Raw genomic sequence first — 15,111 nt, forward strand, 5'->3', positions numbered from 1 at the left:
AGGCCAGAAAGCAGGAGCTGATGCAGAGGCCATGGAGGGATGTTCTTTACTGGCTTGCTTCCCCTGGCTTGCTCAGCCTGCTCTCTTATAGAACCCAAGACTACCAGCCCAGAGATGGCACCACCCACAAGGGGCCCTCCCCCTTGGTCACTAGTTGAGAAAATGCCCTGCAACTGGATCTCATGGAGGCATTTCCCCAACTGGAGCTCCTTTCTCTGTGATAACTCCAGCTGTGTCAAGTTGACACAAAATTAGCCAGTACACCACCTAAGCACACAGACCCCCTTACCTGGATGCCAGTAGGTGTTCTTACTGCAGAACACAAGTAGAGCCTGTGGCACACTGGCTCAGCAAGATCTTGGCCACCAAGATTCTAAGGAGCTTGCAGCTCAGAACACCCCGCAGGGTTACAAGGAATAAAGATGTCCTTGGACAGAGCTTCTGTTTGGATTCTTGGTATCTTGTTTCTCAGCCCAGCCTTGGCAAACATCAGAATCTCTAAATGGATTTGCCATTCAGCTTTAAGTCCATTGATTCTGCACTGACTGGAAACAAGCTCATTTGTTATTAGTACATTAGAGAAAAGAACAGGTTGCAAAACAGTTATGTGTGTCTGTCTGTCCATCAGAGTGAAGCGCCTTTGCTTTCACCTTTGCTTGCTTCTGTTGTTCCAAAGTTTGCAAGTGAGCATGGCCAATTGCCCTTCAGGAACTTGCAGTTAATTGAGGGAGACTAATGGGTCAGCAGATGTAGTACAAAACAGAAAAAGAGTAGCCTGTGGCCATGCCTCCGGTCTGTTTCCGGCTGTGTGGGTGCCTCTCTGTTCTTTGTTTTGCCCAGTCATCATCATTCTTTCTTTAACAAACAAGCCGTCTTGTGCCTCTTTAGCCCTGATCTACAACAATAACAATGTGCATGGGTGTATGGGTGCACACACATGCTTTTTTACACATAAGCAGACTGCAGACCCTCCTCTAGGCTGGCTACAATTTCTGTTTAGGATTCTTTTAAGAAAGTCTACATCCAGAACCAGAAGGCAAGAAAATGGGCTCTGTCATAGGGACAGGAACCTTGGGCATCTCACACCCCCAACACTTCGGCCTAACCTTCCAGTCCCCCTTCCAGCAGACAAGCAGATGGCTCATCACCATTCAGAAAACTGGGTATTGGTTTTCTTAGCAGGGTGTTGGTTTTCTCTTACTCCTTCTCTGATTTGTTGCCAGAAATCTCTATGCCTGACCCCTGTGCCGGGAATTGAACTCACACAGGCCAGATAAGGGCTCTACCACTGAGCTACATTCCCAGCCCCAGAGATGTCTCTTTTGCCGTGTTTCAGGCCCCATGGACCTTCCTACCTCAATCTTTGCTGCTCCCTCTGCCCGGCATTCAGCCCTCAGTTCTGCACAAGACCAGCTCCCTTCTACCATTTTATACTGAATTAATGTAACAAAGGTGCCTTGGGAAGCCATGAAGGGAAAGCTGGTGACATGGTCTGTGCTCTAGTCTCATTCCTTTGCTTCAAAAGCAAACCCACCATGAGCAGAAGCAGTTGGTGGAAGGAAAGGCTTATTTGGCTCTTAACTCCAAAATATAGTATATTATTTCAAAGACATGAAGGAACCTGTGCACAAGTCACATCACATCCAGTGGAGAGCAAATGCCCCTCCACCTGCTCTCTGCTCAGCTCCCCCCACCTGCTCTCTGCTCAGCTCCCCCCCACTTGCTCTCTGCTCAGCTCCCCCACACACACACACCTGCTCTCTGCTCAGCTCCCCCCACCTGCTCTCTGCTCAGCTCCCCCCACCTGCTCTCTGCTCAGCTCTCCCTCTCCACTCTTCTGCTGTCCCGGGCCCCAAGGTGGAATGGTACCACATACATTCAGGATAAGTCTTCTTACTTCAAGCAATGATCAAGACCCCACCTCCCCACACTCGAAGCCACAAGGTAAAGACAATCAGCTGAGATTCTCTTCCCTGCTGCTGTTAAGTTGTGGCAAGCTGATATTTAAAACTAACCATCGTAGGCTAGAAAAGAATTTACCAGGGCATAAAAGCAGAGAAAGAGAATGGACCGAAATACTTTCCAGGAGTACAGTGAGTAAGGTCGCAGAGAGGGTCCGCACCACTCCGAATGGGCAACGAGCAGTACTTTTATAGCAGTCAAGTGGGAAGTGATTTCATTTTGCACTGTAAGGCTCTTGTGCAGGCCCATGTCTGAGGGGACAAACAGACCTTTCCTTATCTTACTGAGTAGTAAATTTTACAGTTTTTCTGTAACTGATAAGGTATGTGGGATAGTAGAGGTTAGGTTCTACCTGTTTACTATTTAAAATGTAATGAATTTTGTTCTTAGTTTTGGTCTTTATCTCTACTAAAGGGCTTTTTCTCAGAAGCCTTACTGATGAGTCTAAAAGGTTGAATGTCTCATCCTCCTAAGTCTCTCTTCCCAATGTTCTTGAGAATTATCTAAAATTATCTCATTTTAAAAAGCTGTATGTGTGTGTGTGTGTGTGCACGTGTGTGTGCAAGTGTGAGTGTGTATGTGTGTGTGCATGCGCATGCACGCATGAGACACACTGATATACATGCCACAGGACACACATAGAGGTCAAAGACAACCTCAGGACTCTGTAATATTTCAGGCTAGATGGACCACAAGGTTCCAGGGAGTCTTCTGTCTGCCTCCCATTTTCTGGTCAGGGTGCTAGGATTATAGACACAGGATCTACTGTGTCCAGCTTTCTGTGGGTTCTAAACTGAGGGATTTAAGCTCAGGTCTTCACAGATATGAGCCAAACTCTTTATACACTAGGCTTCATCTCTCTAGCCCAATTTCACTGATAAGTATGCTAGTAAGACAAAGTGTCTCACTGGCCGTCTAGCTGTCTATCCTTCCTATATGCTCAGTGAGAGCAGGGTAGTTGTCAGATTTCTCGCTGTGGATTCCCCAGTGTTCACAACTGCACCAGACACCTACTAGGTAATTGATAAACTTGGGTGAGTAACTAAACAATTCCTTAGCTTCAGGGGGAATCCTCCCATCTGGACAACATAGATGATTGTGTGCTCTTACCATTACAGACAGAATCCTTCAAGCTGAGCGAACCTTACAGCCAGTGCACAGAGGACGGCAGCGATGTGCCCATCACAAACATCTACAATGCTGCCTATTCCCTCCAGGTATGGCATGACGGGGGCCCTCATCTCTGACCTGTGGCCTGGATCCAAAAGATGAAGTTATATCTAGGCTGAGGTGTGCCTGGGACCAGGAACTAGGGTGAGGATATCTGGGGTTGGTCCAAAGACCTCAGGTACAAACGACGCCAGCTGATTCCAGTCTTCTTCGGTCCTCTGTAACCAGAGCTTAATTGATTCACTGAGGTTTGTGTGGAACACAATATACAAGGCAGACAGGTCTGATGCTAAATGGGCTTTGGCAAATGACAGACGGAAGGGAAACCTCTAGCAGGAGACACTGACTGAGGGGGTCAAAAGTTTGGCTCCCAGGTACATTTGCCCTCATGTGTCCTGACTTGGGAAAGTTGTACCCCTTGATTGTCACGCTGGGATCACCATGAGCTAATTGGCAGCTACTGGACCCCTCCAGGTTGCACGCTGATTGCTTTAGTCAGAATGACATTAAAAAATTAGGAAACGTCAGAAGAGAAATCTATATTTCTAGCTTCTCTTAAACAAAAAAGAAGGAGGAGGAGGAGAATTAGTAGTAGTAGGGATCTGGGATCTGGGAGTCCGTGTCCCAGCAAGACAGACTACAGGAGGAGCCATCACATTGAACAAGCTATAAATTAGCTGATATCCACAGATCTGATCCCTATAGCATAAGGCACCACTGGCTCTATAGGCATTACAGTTTTCAACCCTTAAGTTCAATGAGTGGTGGACTGTTACAGTAACTCTCTCAAGCTGGAACTCTGAAGACAGCCTCTTATTAGGATATTAGAAAGCCCACAGATATCAGCTTGGCAGAATAAAAGGACCAAAGCAGGGGATGTAGGTGGGAGGGAGGCTAGAAAGATGGCCTAGGAGCTAAAGCACTTGCCTCAGAAAGCATGGGGACATGAGTTCAGACTCTCAGAAGCCCCAGGGAAAGGCAGATATGTGCTTGTAATCCTACCAGTGGCAAGATAGGACTAGAGACAGCTGGGTCCCTAGATGCTCTCTTGGCCTATGTAGCAAATGAAGGTCCAGGCCCTTTCTACCATGCGAGGGCTGACAGTGAGGTGAATGGGGAAAGTGAAGCAACCACTAATCCACACAGTCCTAATGGTCCAGTAATCAGTTCCTAGTCCTCCACACTGGATCTCTCAGGATTAGGACCACAATACCAGGAAACTTCTAGTATAAGGTCAGGAGCTTCAAAGTCAAGCTGCTTGGGTTTTAATCTCAGGGTTCGGGGATTTTGTTTTTGTTGTTTTTATTGTTTTGTTTTTTTCCCTGAGACAGGGTCTTATTTTGTAGTTCAATATATCTTTGAACGTATTATGTAGCTCAGGCTAGCCTACCAAGTTCCTACGCTCCTGCCTGTTTTCTGAGTGCTGAGACACCTGGCCCAAATGTCAATTTATATCTATATTGTGTAACCTCAGGCAAATTACTCAAGTCTCTGCTGTGTCTTTTTCCCTCCTTTGGATAAGTATAATATTACTCCAAGAGACTGTGCATGAACTACATGAACATATGAAGATATGTGTCCTTATCATAAACTTTGCCCAGGGCATCTTTCTTATGAACTCACTGTGAGGAGATGCGGTAAAGTCCATTGGATGGTAGCGGCGATCCTTGTCAGCAGACCCTCTCACACTAACATTCCCTCTTGTGAGCCTTCCCTCTTGGCTCAGTTCTGATGGAGGCTAGAACATTCCACGATGGGCATCCTGTGGGGCGGGGGCGGGGGGGGAGAGTGATCTTCAAATTTTTTAATCTTTTCTTTTTCTTTAATTTTATATGTATGTGTCATGGACAGTGCGGTCAGAAAAGGCTTTGGAATAAGGGATAAGCAGGTAGGGAGTCCCTGGCCTCTCCCTGCAAGGAGGTTAAAAACATTCTTCCATGTTCTCTTTCAGATCTGCCTTTATTCATGCTTCCAAATGAAGATGGTGGAAAAATGTGGCTGTGCCCAGTACAGCCAGCCTCTACCTCCAGCAGCCAATTACTGCAACTACCAGCAACACCCCAACTGGAGTGAGTGATCTCACCCCCAGCCTTGCACACCTCAGGATGGAAATCCACTTGGCCCAGCAATGGCTTGCCCTGTCAATGAATGGCTTGTCCTGTGATGCTCTTGAGCCCATCTTTATTGCTTGTTGCCTAAAAAGGTGTTAGAGGCCCTTTCCATCACCAAGCCTGGCTTGGGTTGTACTTTTCAATTCTGTACCGAGTGCTACATCCCAGCCTGGGCTAATAGCTTGCCTACCAGAGAGCCAAGGTTCAGAAAGATGAAGTCACTTTCCTAGTGACACACAGGCAGGAAGTCACAGAACTGAATCCTAGGGCTGCCTAACCTCCCCTACCCCCTCATGGTGTATCTTTGTGTTCTTGGTTGGTTGGGTTGGGTTTTGGTTTTTCGAGACAGGGTTTCTCTGTGTAGCCCTCACCATCCTGGAACTCAATCTGTAGACCCGACTGGCCTCGAACTCAGAGATCAGTCTGCCTCTGCTTCCTGGGTGCTGGGATTAAAGGCATGCACCTCCACACTCAGCTCCCAACTCATAGTTTTAACCGGGAAATGATACCATTCCTGACATCACAAACCAGCACTGGTCACCTCCCCGCAACCACCCCATCCCCCACCCCTACTTGCCAAAAAACAAAAAAACGACCCTCAGCATTTGTAAAAAGTGTACACATAAGTAACCAGCATGAGACGGTGTAGGCTCTACAGGTGACCCTAGGAAGGGTGGTGTGACCCCAAAGGTCATACCACCTTCTATCTTGTCCCCCAGTGTATTGCTACTACCAGCTGTACCAGGCCTTTGTCCGGGAAGAACTGGGCTGCCAATCAGTGTGCAAGCAATCCTGCAGGTGAGGAGACCTGAGTGTTGGGGCAGGTAGGACCCTGCTAGGCCAGAAGCTTGTGTTCATTCTGGGCCTTTCTCCCCGCAGCTTTAAGGAATGGACACTGACCACCAGCTTGGCACAGTGGCCATCTGAGGCTTCTGAGGTAAGCTCTGTTTCCACTCCCTGCCACCCCTGGAGCCCTTGGTGTCCTCAGCTATTCTATAAGGGCGCGGGGGGCGGGGGGGGACAGAGTTCCTGGGTGGATACACCTATACTACCAAGGCCAGAGACAGGGTGTGTGTGCAGCTGAAGAAGAGGGCAGTGGACCCCCTTAAGCCCACTGTTTCACTCTCCATTGCAGAAATGGTTGCTGAATGTTCTCACCTGGGACCAAAGCCAGCAAATAAACAAAAAGCTCAACAAGTAAGTTTTCCTCCACCCGGTTCCCTCTGCCTCTGTCCGCCACAGGCGCTGGGCCCCAAGCTTGCTTCCTCATCGCTGAGCCCTCCCCTTTTCGTTCATTCAGTCATTTAATCAACAAATATTTACTAAGCTCCTATCATGAACCAGGCCCTGCTCTGGCTTTTGTTTGACCATGATCCACCATACGAAATACATTTTGCATTGTGGCCCATTGAGTCTGTAAGTGGAATAAAGCATGCAACAGTATTTCCTTGTGATGTACAAAGCACTTGGGCTGATTTTCAGAGGACACACAATGCTCTGGCCAAACCTATTATTTACAGTTGTCTTTCCATACCCTCTGGGGATCTGTTCCACAACTCCCCACGAATACCAAAATTCCTGAGTGCCCAAGTCCTGTATGTGAAATGGTACAAATTTGCATATGACCCACCACATCCTCTCATCCGTTTAAGTCATCTCTAGTACCTGTGATGCCCAATGTGATGGAAATACTATGGAAATAGCTATCATTTTAGATTGTTCAGGGAACCTGTCAAGAAACAAGTCTGTGCCTGTTCAATCGAGGTGCAATTATTTCTCCTCTCAAAAATTCCCCTCCATGGTTGGTTGAACATGTGGACGCAGAACCAACAGACACAGAGGGAGGGTGGGTTTCCATCCTAATTGGTCACCATACACTAATCTGATTAGTGACCATACCATCATAACAAACATTTTGGATATGACTTTCAATATATTCTGCTATTTCTTTGTCTTTTTTTCTTTACCCTTTTGTGGGTTTTTCGTTTTGTTTTTCACAAGACCTTGTGTAGCCCAAGTTGGTTTCAGTGAATGACCTTGAATCCTTCTGTCTCTACCTATCAAGTACCTACCTATCAAGTACTGAGACTGCAGGCATGAACCACCATGCCCAGCTTGCCTAGTCTATTCAGTCATGTAGCAGATAGTACTGTAGCCCATTAAAGCTTGCTTTGTGACTTGCTGGTGTTTCCAGCCTTATATAAATTGTCCTTTTTTACCATTCTATCTTCTAATCCTACTTGGATCTTTTTCACAAAGAAATTCATTTCTGAGATAATTTTAGTAAAAATTATCTAGGCCAGAGAGCAGGAATTTCAGAGACAAAGATGGGAGAAAGATTGAATTCACCTCTGCAACTCAAGCCATATACACTCCTACTCTGGCCATTACTATGTCCCACCTTAGGGTCTTACCTTGTAAAATCCAATTTGGTCTCCAGTCCAGAGCATCCCACTAAGGGCCAAGTGGTGTGTGAGTTGTTGGGGGAAGGTGGCAGCATCCAGGTGACCAATCAGTGTAAAGGTAAAGATAGAATTAGCCTGTCAGTAATCCCAAAACTTTGGAGCCAAGGCAGGAGGATTGAGAGTTCAGGGCAAGATTAGGCTACTCCTTAAGAAGCTGTCTCAAATAAACATAACTAATGAAACAACAACAAGAAAATAGAAGGAGGCTGAACATTTACAACCAATTGTTGCAGATGAGTGACCCCTAGCCAAATCTAGCTCCATAAAAGGGGTCCTTTATTTTCAGCTTCCTCTAAGAGATGAGATGCACTGTGAACTGTAATGTCCGTTCTCTCATCCTATCAGATGGCTACTTAAGAGTAAGGGCTGTGAAAGGGCACGAACCTCCCAGCTCACCAGTGCCCTATGGGGAGAGAGATTAGAATGGTAGTTTAGGGCATGCTCTTGAAGCCAAATGGGTCTGGCTGTGAACCTGCTCATTCAACAGTTATGCAGTGAATGAACCCAACCTGTGTCTCATTTTCCACATTGGTATAATAGGGGGATGATTAAAACACAGCTCTCTACCTCAGAGAGACGTTATGAGAACTGCATTCATTCACTCAAGGGTCTTCCACCAGTGTTTGGTGACACTTAAAATGCCTAGTAGCTGTCAGATGCTATTACACGTATGATCACTATTACCTTGGTCTGCATACTTCTCTCACTTGCACCACCTACTATTCTCCTCTATGAGTCTGAGACTGCAATCCACAATTTCCAATATCAAAATCTGATTCGAGGGTGGCTGGTGAATTGACTTCCTCTAGAGGTTGAGAAACAGTTTTTGTTTTTGTTTGTTTGTTTAGTTTTGTATTTTAGTGAATAGGTGCCCTGAGATCCAGGTCTGTCTTAGTGTTTCTATTGCTGCAACAAAGCACCATGACCCAAAAGCAAGTTGGGGAGAAAAGGGTTTATTTGGCTTATACTTCTACATCACTGTTCATTGAAGGAAGTCAGGACAGGAACTTCAACAGGGCAGGAACCTGGAGGCAGGAGCTTATGCAGAAGCCACAGAGGGTATTACATGCTGGCTTGCTCGGCCTGCTTTCTTATACAATCCAGGACTACCAGTCCAGGGATGGTACCACCTACCATGGGCTAGGTCCTCCCCACTTGATCAATAATTGAAAAAAATGCCTTACAGTTGGACCTCTTGGAGACATTTCTTCAGTGGAGGCTCCTCCTTCTCTGATGACTTCAGTTTGCATCAAGCTGACACACAAAACCAGCCAGTACAAGGCTCAAGTAGGAAATGCACCCGAGGCGTAGAAAGAGACCCAGGGACCAGGTTCTAAAAGTCTGAGGAAGTTCAGAGCACAGGTCATGATAGAGGCTTGGCCCAGAGGAAAATGACAGCCATGCTGAGGCGCCACCAAACCCTCCCACACACCTGAACCCCACCTGTTGGAATCTCTGCAGGACTGACCTGGCCAAGCTCTTGATATTCTACAAAGACCTGAACCAAAGATCAATCATGGAGAGCCCAGCCAACAGCGTGAGTAGTCCGTTTAACCAACAAGTCCCAGGTCCTTCAATATGCCTGTCTACCTGGACTCAGGGAGCAGTCAATTTGTAAGAATCTGACCTGATGTAGTTTTGCTGCCAGAGGCCAACTCCCCCCCCCCCTGCAGAGACAGGGTCTCACTCTGTAGCCCAGGCTGGCCTTGAACTGGCAATCATCCTTCTGCTCTTGCTCCCTGAGTGCTGGATTGCCCGCACGTGCCACCACTCTCAGCCTGGGAAAGTCCGTCTTGAAGTTATAGCTTGGTCTCCCTTGCAGATTGAAATGCTTCTGTCCAACTTTGGTGGACAGCTCGGCCTGTGGATGAGCTGTTCGGTTGTCTGTGTCATCGAAATCATCGAAGTCTTCTTCATTGACTTCTTCTCTATTATCGCCCGCCGTCAGTGGCAGAAAGCCAAGGATTGGTGGGCCCGTAGGCGGACACTGCCCTCCACTGAGACTCCCTCCAGTCAGCAGGGCCAGGATAATCCAGCCCTGGATACGGATGATGATCTGCCCACTTTTACCTCTGCTATGCGCCTGCCTCCAGCCCCGGAGGCTCCGGTGCCTGGCACACCACCCCCCAGATACAATACCTTGCGCCTGGACAGTGCCTTTTCCTCCCAGCTCACAGACACTCAGTTGACCAATGAGTTCTAAGATAGGATTGGAAAACAATCACGGTTTGAGGAGACTCTCTTCCTGACACGTATGGTCCTCCTATCCTCGTTCTGGCTTTTGATACATGACTGACAGCCTGCTGTGAACAGGATAGGGCATGGAAATCCACAGAAGGACCTGATGGGCCCAGCCCCAACAATCATAACTTCCAGCATGAGCTATATCCTGCAACCTGGACTCAGCACTTATAAGCTAAAGAGCCAAAGGTAATGGCCTGGGCCAACAGTGAGCTCTTCCCAGGATCCTGAGAGAGAATGGTCCTTCAGAGCCCCAAGCTCAGGAGTTTACCCACACAATAACCCTGGCCCAGCTTGTCCCTCAAGCACATGATCTTGGGTAGCAAGGCTGGCCAGCTATTGCCTGATGGGTGTGACAGAAGAAATTAGCACCATCCTTGGATCCTAGCAGTTGGTTGCTGACCTTAGTCATTGACACTGGGACAAGGTGTCCTCTGTGTCCTCAGACAGACAGTTGGCCCAGAGCCTGGGGATCGTGTTTGGAGAGGGCACAGTAGAGAGAGGACAAGGGGTGTGGTAAGATGTCCCCACTCTGAAGCAGGGTGGGGCAGTAGAGAAGGGCCAGTTAAAGGGCATAGCTGGACACTCCTGCCAAATGGTACTCTCAGCTCAAGTGGTATGCTGTGAGCTGTACCAAGCACTTACATAAGTTACTCTGGGGCATAACAAATACCAGCCTACAGGCCCAATCCTTTATTTTGTCTTTGGACTGAGAGTATGTGTATGTGTATATGTGAGAGTGTGTGTATGAATGTGTATATATGTATGTGTTTATAATTTTTATATAGCTAATATATACATATATATCAAAAAGATAATATTTTGTGACTTGTGAAAATTATATGAGATTCAAATGCTAGTGTTTATAAATAAAGTTTTATTGATAAGCAATCATACCAATTTATTTATACTTTGTGGCTGCTATAAAATCTGAATTAACACAGTTGAGTAATTAAAACATTGGCCTTTTCCAGAAATCATTTGCCAGCTCCTAGGCTAGTCCAATAAGTGTGTATAGAAACTAGGGCAGGTTATCCACTCAAGATGACTTAGCCAGGAAATTGCAGATACAGGATTTGAACCCAAGAAGCCTGCTTTGCTGGCATGAGTGCCCTCATTCACCTATCCTGAATGTAATCCCTGCATGCATTAAGTATGAAGCTGATGTCACTTGGGATGGAAAGAGGAGGAGGCTTAGCACCAAGGATCTAGACTAGAAGGAGGTCCTACAGGCACAGAGCAGAAAGTCCTGCATTCAGAGATTCAGTGACACACTGGGACAGAGACTGGTAGATTCCAGGGTAGATCCCTCATGAAAGAGAGGCTGTGGGGACCCTATAAGACATGGTTCCACCACCACCCCCATGCCTGTGCCTAGTGTCACCACCTCTACCACAGGTTCCCAGGGGGTCAGCTAACAGGAAGGAGGTCATGATGAGTGTAGGTGACATGGCACTCCTACTCCTCTGGGGGAGTGAGCTGATGCAGCCAAGCATCCAGGGCATAAGCCTGCCAGAGCTCCTGGTGGCTCCAGCTGGTGCTGACAGGGATCATGCAGCAGACGCTCACTTGGGCACTGCTCAAAGGACAGTCGGGGACTCTGTCCTTAGATTCGTGGAATTGGCCGGCTCTGGCATGATGTCACCAGCAGGAACACTTCCAGCAAGGCTGGAGTTGCTGCAGGGTGTGTCAAAGGTGAGGCCGACAGCATCTGGCTTAATTGTCCTCTAGTAGATGGGCGCACACACTTCTTGGCTCCAGCCATCTCCACGCCTGCTTGACTCCCACAGTGTCACCTTTTCTCCTTTTCCACTCACCCTTCCAGGACAGGTGCAAACCTCACCACCTTTGCCAAGCTTTCCCTTGTCCCAAGAAGCCGAAGTTCTTAGCGTTGCATACTGTTCACCCCTGGTATAAGTATAACTCTGCGGAGACAGGAATAACGTCTTACCCTTTTGTACCCAGATAGGACTGAACACAGTGTTGACATTTAATTGTTTGAAGCTTATAAGAAAAATAATAACCGGGCTGATGAGGTGGCTCAGTGTTGGTAAGGGAACTTGTTGCCAGGCTAAATGACCTGAGCTTAATCTCTGGGATACAGATGTGGAAGGAGAGAAGGGACTCTCTCAAGCTTCATCTGAAGTCCACCATTCACCTGTGCGCCCATAAAACACAAACAAATAGCCGGGCGTGGTGGCGCACGCCTTTAATCCCAGCACTTGGGAGGCAGAGGCAGGCGGATTTCTGAGTTCGAGGCCAGCCTGGTCTACAGAGTGAGTTCCAGGACAGCCAGGGCTACACAGAGAAACCCTGTCTCGGAAAAACAAAAACAAAAACAAACAAACAAAAAAACAAATAAAAACAAAAGGAATGACATGGGTTTTCAGGTCTTATTTGCTGGAGATTGTGCATAGTGCCTCACACACACCAACCTCTGTAATGCTGGCCCCACGAATATGTTTGCAAATAAACTGATGCATAGAGATTTCTTTTCCAACCACACAGCCAGGAATTCATGAGCCCCACCCAATAGCGCCTGAGGCTTAGCCACCAGCCCCCCTGCTGACTGTCTTTCACTCAGAAACTGCCCCTGAAGAAATCATCACTGGTCTCTGGCTTTAGGTCCAGGGGCCTTCTTTTGCCAGGTCAGTGGTGGTGGGGGGGGGGAGGCAAGCCCATGACCCATAGAGCATCTCCTAGTGATTCAGACTCCCTGGGAACCTGCACCCCAAAGGTTGACATTTAATAAAGACTTAAGTTTTGCCAGACTGGAAATATAGCTCAGTTTGTAGACCACTTGCCTAGCACATAAGAGTCCCTGGGTTCAAACACCAATTAAGCCAGGCATGGAGGCACATACTTATAGACCCAGCCACACACAGCTACATAGTAAATTCAAGGCCAGCCTGGGATATATGAGACCGTGTCTCAAAGAAAAAATATTTAAGACCAAGGCTTGTCTGAGATAGAAACTTAGAAGAGTTGGACATGGGAGTAATGTGGGAGTTAAGAGTTTGGACTGGGACACTGTGGAGAAAAATGGTTACTTCCTCAGTCAGAAGATGAAGAGAAGCAGCAGCTGCTGCCTGTGACGTTTCAAGAACAACAGCAAAGCAGCGTAGGGCTCCCTACCCACCAAATCTCGCCTTTTCATTCCTACTCCAGGACATTGCAGGAGGGCGTCTCCAAGAGACAAACATGGCACATGGTAATTCCCACTTAGATATTTCCCCACCACCTTGGCCAGGTTTCTGTACTGCATCTAGAATGAGGATGTTGAGTGGCAAGAGAGTTTCACCACCATGCCTGTCATGCACTGTCCTTTCTTTTAGTCCACAAATGCTCCACTCAGTCATCCACCCATCAAGACTAGGTACAGATGTTGCAAGGCTTACACAGTGTACCTACCCTTGATCTAACAATCTGGACTTTCACATGGTGTTGACTAGCAGAATAAACAATTCCATTTGCAACTGCACAAAAAACAAATCCCTGTTCTGTGAAAGTGATCTTAATCAGTGTGTGTGTGTGTGTGTGGTGGGGGGAGGGGGAAATGAATGGGCAGGGATGTGCATGTGTAGGAGGCCCAGAGTTTGATGTTGACCATCAAACTCAATTGCTTTCCACCTAATTTTTGAGAAAGGATCCAAAAAGGATAAATGAATAATGGAAATGTGCTCCACACATACAATGGGATTTTACTCAACCATAAGGAAAAAGAAAATCTGTAGGAAAATGGATAGAACTGAAAAATATCAGATTGAGTGTGGTAATTTGGGCTTATAAAGACAAATACAGTGTGTTCATCTCATGTGGGGAATCTCACCTCTGACTGTGAGATTGGCATTTTTAGGTGGGTAGGTAGTCCCCTTGGGACTGGAAAGAAAGGGGCTAAAAGGAAGAGTCGGAGAAGACAAATCAACAAACTAAAAAGGGGATACCAGAGGTGAAGGGGGCAGCGAGATCACATGGAGACCTGTGACTTCACAAGCTCATTATGGATGCAGCAGCTCACAGAATTAAGAACACACTTTGGTTCATGATCAGGACGCCTGTGCCATCACGAGGTCGTGGTGAGTGCCTGTAATCCCAGGGCAGGCGACTGGGGGCTGCCTACCCACACCCTCTGCCTCAAAGAAAAGAAACAAGGAGAAGCCAACAGAATACGGGACAGTCAGCTGCAGAGCAGTGAGTGGTCAGTGCTGTGGGAAGAGAGACCACCCCTGGGTGCTGTGGGGGAAGGGCAGGCACAGGTGCTACCACAATTCGGAGAAGGTGTTGTCTAAGAGAAGCAGTTTATTGAAGGAAAGACATATTTTCGCTCACGGTTTCAGAGGGCTCCTTCCAAGGTTGACTGGATCTGTTGCTTTGGGCCTGAGGTGAGGCAGAACAAAGAAGCCTGCAAGACAGAGAAGAAACAGAAACAGGGAGGGGCTTGGGACAAGAGTCTTTCCAAAGCTTACTCCCACGACCTACTGTTGCCAATCAGGCCCCACCTCCTAGAATGTTCACCTTTTACCCCCATCCTGTCACTGGCTGGATACCAAGCTCTCCCTCAATGCGTGAGCCTATGGAGGACATTTTGTCTTCAAAGTAGAGCAGCAAAGGAGTCATTCGTGCAGATAGATTTATCCTGGAGAAGAATGTCCTGGACAGAAGGAAATACCAGGACTGGCAAAATTACTTCCTTTTATAAGAGAATATCATCCAGTCACTAAAAAGGAATGAAGTGGGGCCAGCGAATTGGGTCAGCAGGTGAAGACGCTTGACAACAAGCCTAAAGACCGGTGTTCAATCCCCAGCACCCTAGGAAGAAGGGAGCTATGTCCAGCAAGTTGTCCTCTGCCTTCCAGGCTGATTGCCCTTCCTCACATAAATGTTATTTGTAAGGAAGTACTAACATGTGGATGAATTTCAAAACTATCATCACAACTGAAAAAGTCAGCAGACATAACTGCTTGTACTCAACTTAAAAACAAAAACTCAAAAAAAAAAAAAAAAAAAATAAAGAAAAAACAAGTGTTGGCGTGCTGTCTTTTATCGGCACAGAGGAGATTGGTAATAATGGACCTGTGGTTCCCACTATGGAATTTAAGAACATTTTGGAACTACACAGAGGCAGCATTTGTAGAGCACTGTGGATGTGCGGGATGCCTCCG

General features: G+C 47.1%; 1 protein-coding gene across 1 annotated transcript in view; it reads left to right on the forward strand.

Annotated features, from left to right (window-relative positions):
• The window catches only part of Scnn1g (sodium channel epithelial 1 gamma subunit), a 34,548-nt gene extending 23,703 nt beyond the window's left edge, over nucleotides 1–10,845 (forward strand). Inside the window, exons 7-13 of the mRNA XM_021217389.2 lie at nucleotides 3,081–3,179; nucleotides 5,084–5,201; nucleotides 5,963–6,041; nucleotides 6,123–6,180; nucleotides 6,379–6,440; nucleotides 9,170–9,245; nucleotides 9,531–10,845. Of these exons, the coding sequence (XP_021073048.1) occupies nucleotides 3,081–3,179; nucleotides 5,084–5,201; nucleotides 5,963–6,041; nucleotides 6,123–6,180; nucleotides 6,379–6,440; nucleotides 9,170–9,245; nucleotides 9,531–9,911 (873 nt within the window). The 3' untranslated portion in view covers nucleotides 9,912–10,845. The remainder of the gene's footprint in view (nucleotides 1–3,080; nucleotides 3,180–5,083; nucleotides 5,202–5,962; nucleotides 6,042–6,122; nucleotides 6,181–6,378; nucleotides 6,441–9,169; nucleotides 9,246–9,530) is intronic.
• The last annotated feature ends 4,266 nt before the right edge of the window (nucleotides 10,846–15,111 follow it).

Source organism: Mus pahari, chromosome 1 (assembly GCF_900095145.1).
Source record: "Mus pahari chromosome 1, PAHARI_EIJ_v1.1, whole genome shotgun sequence".
NCBI classification, from domain to species: Eukaryota; Metazoa; Chordata; class Mammalia; order Rodentia; family Muridae; genus Mus; species Mus pahari.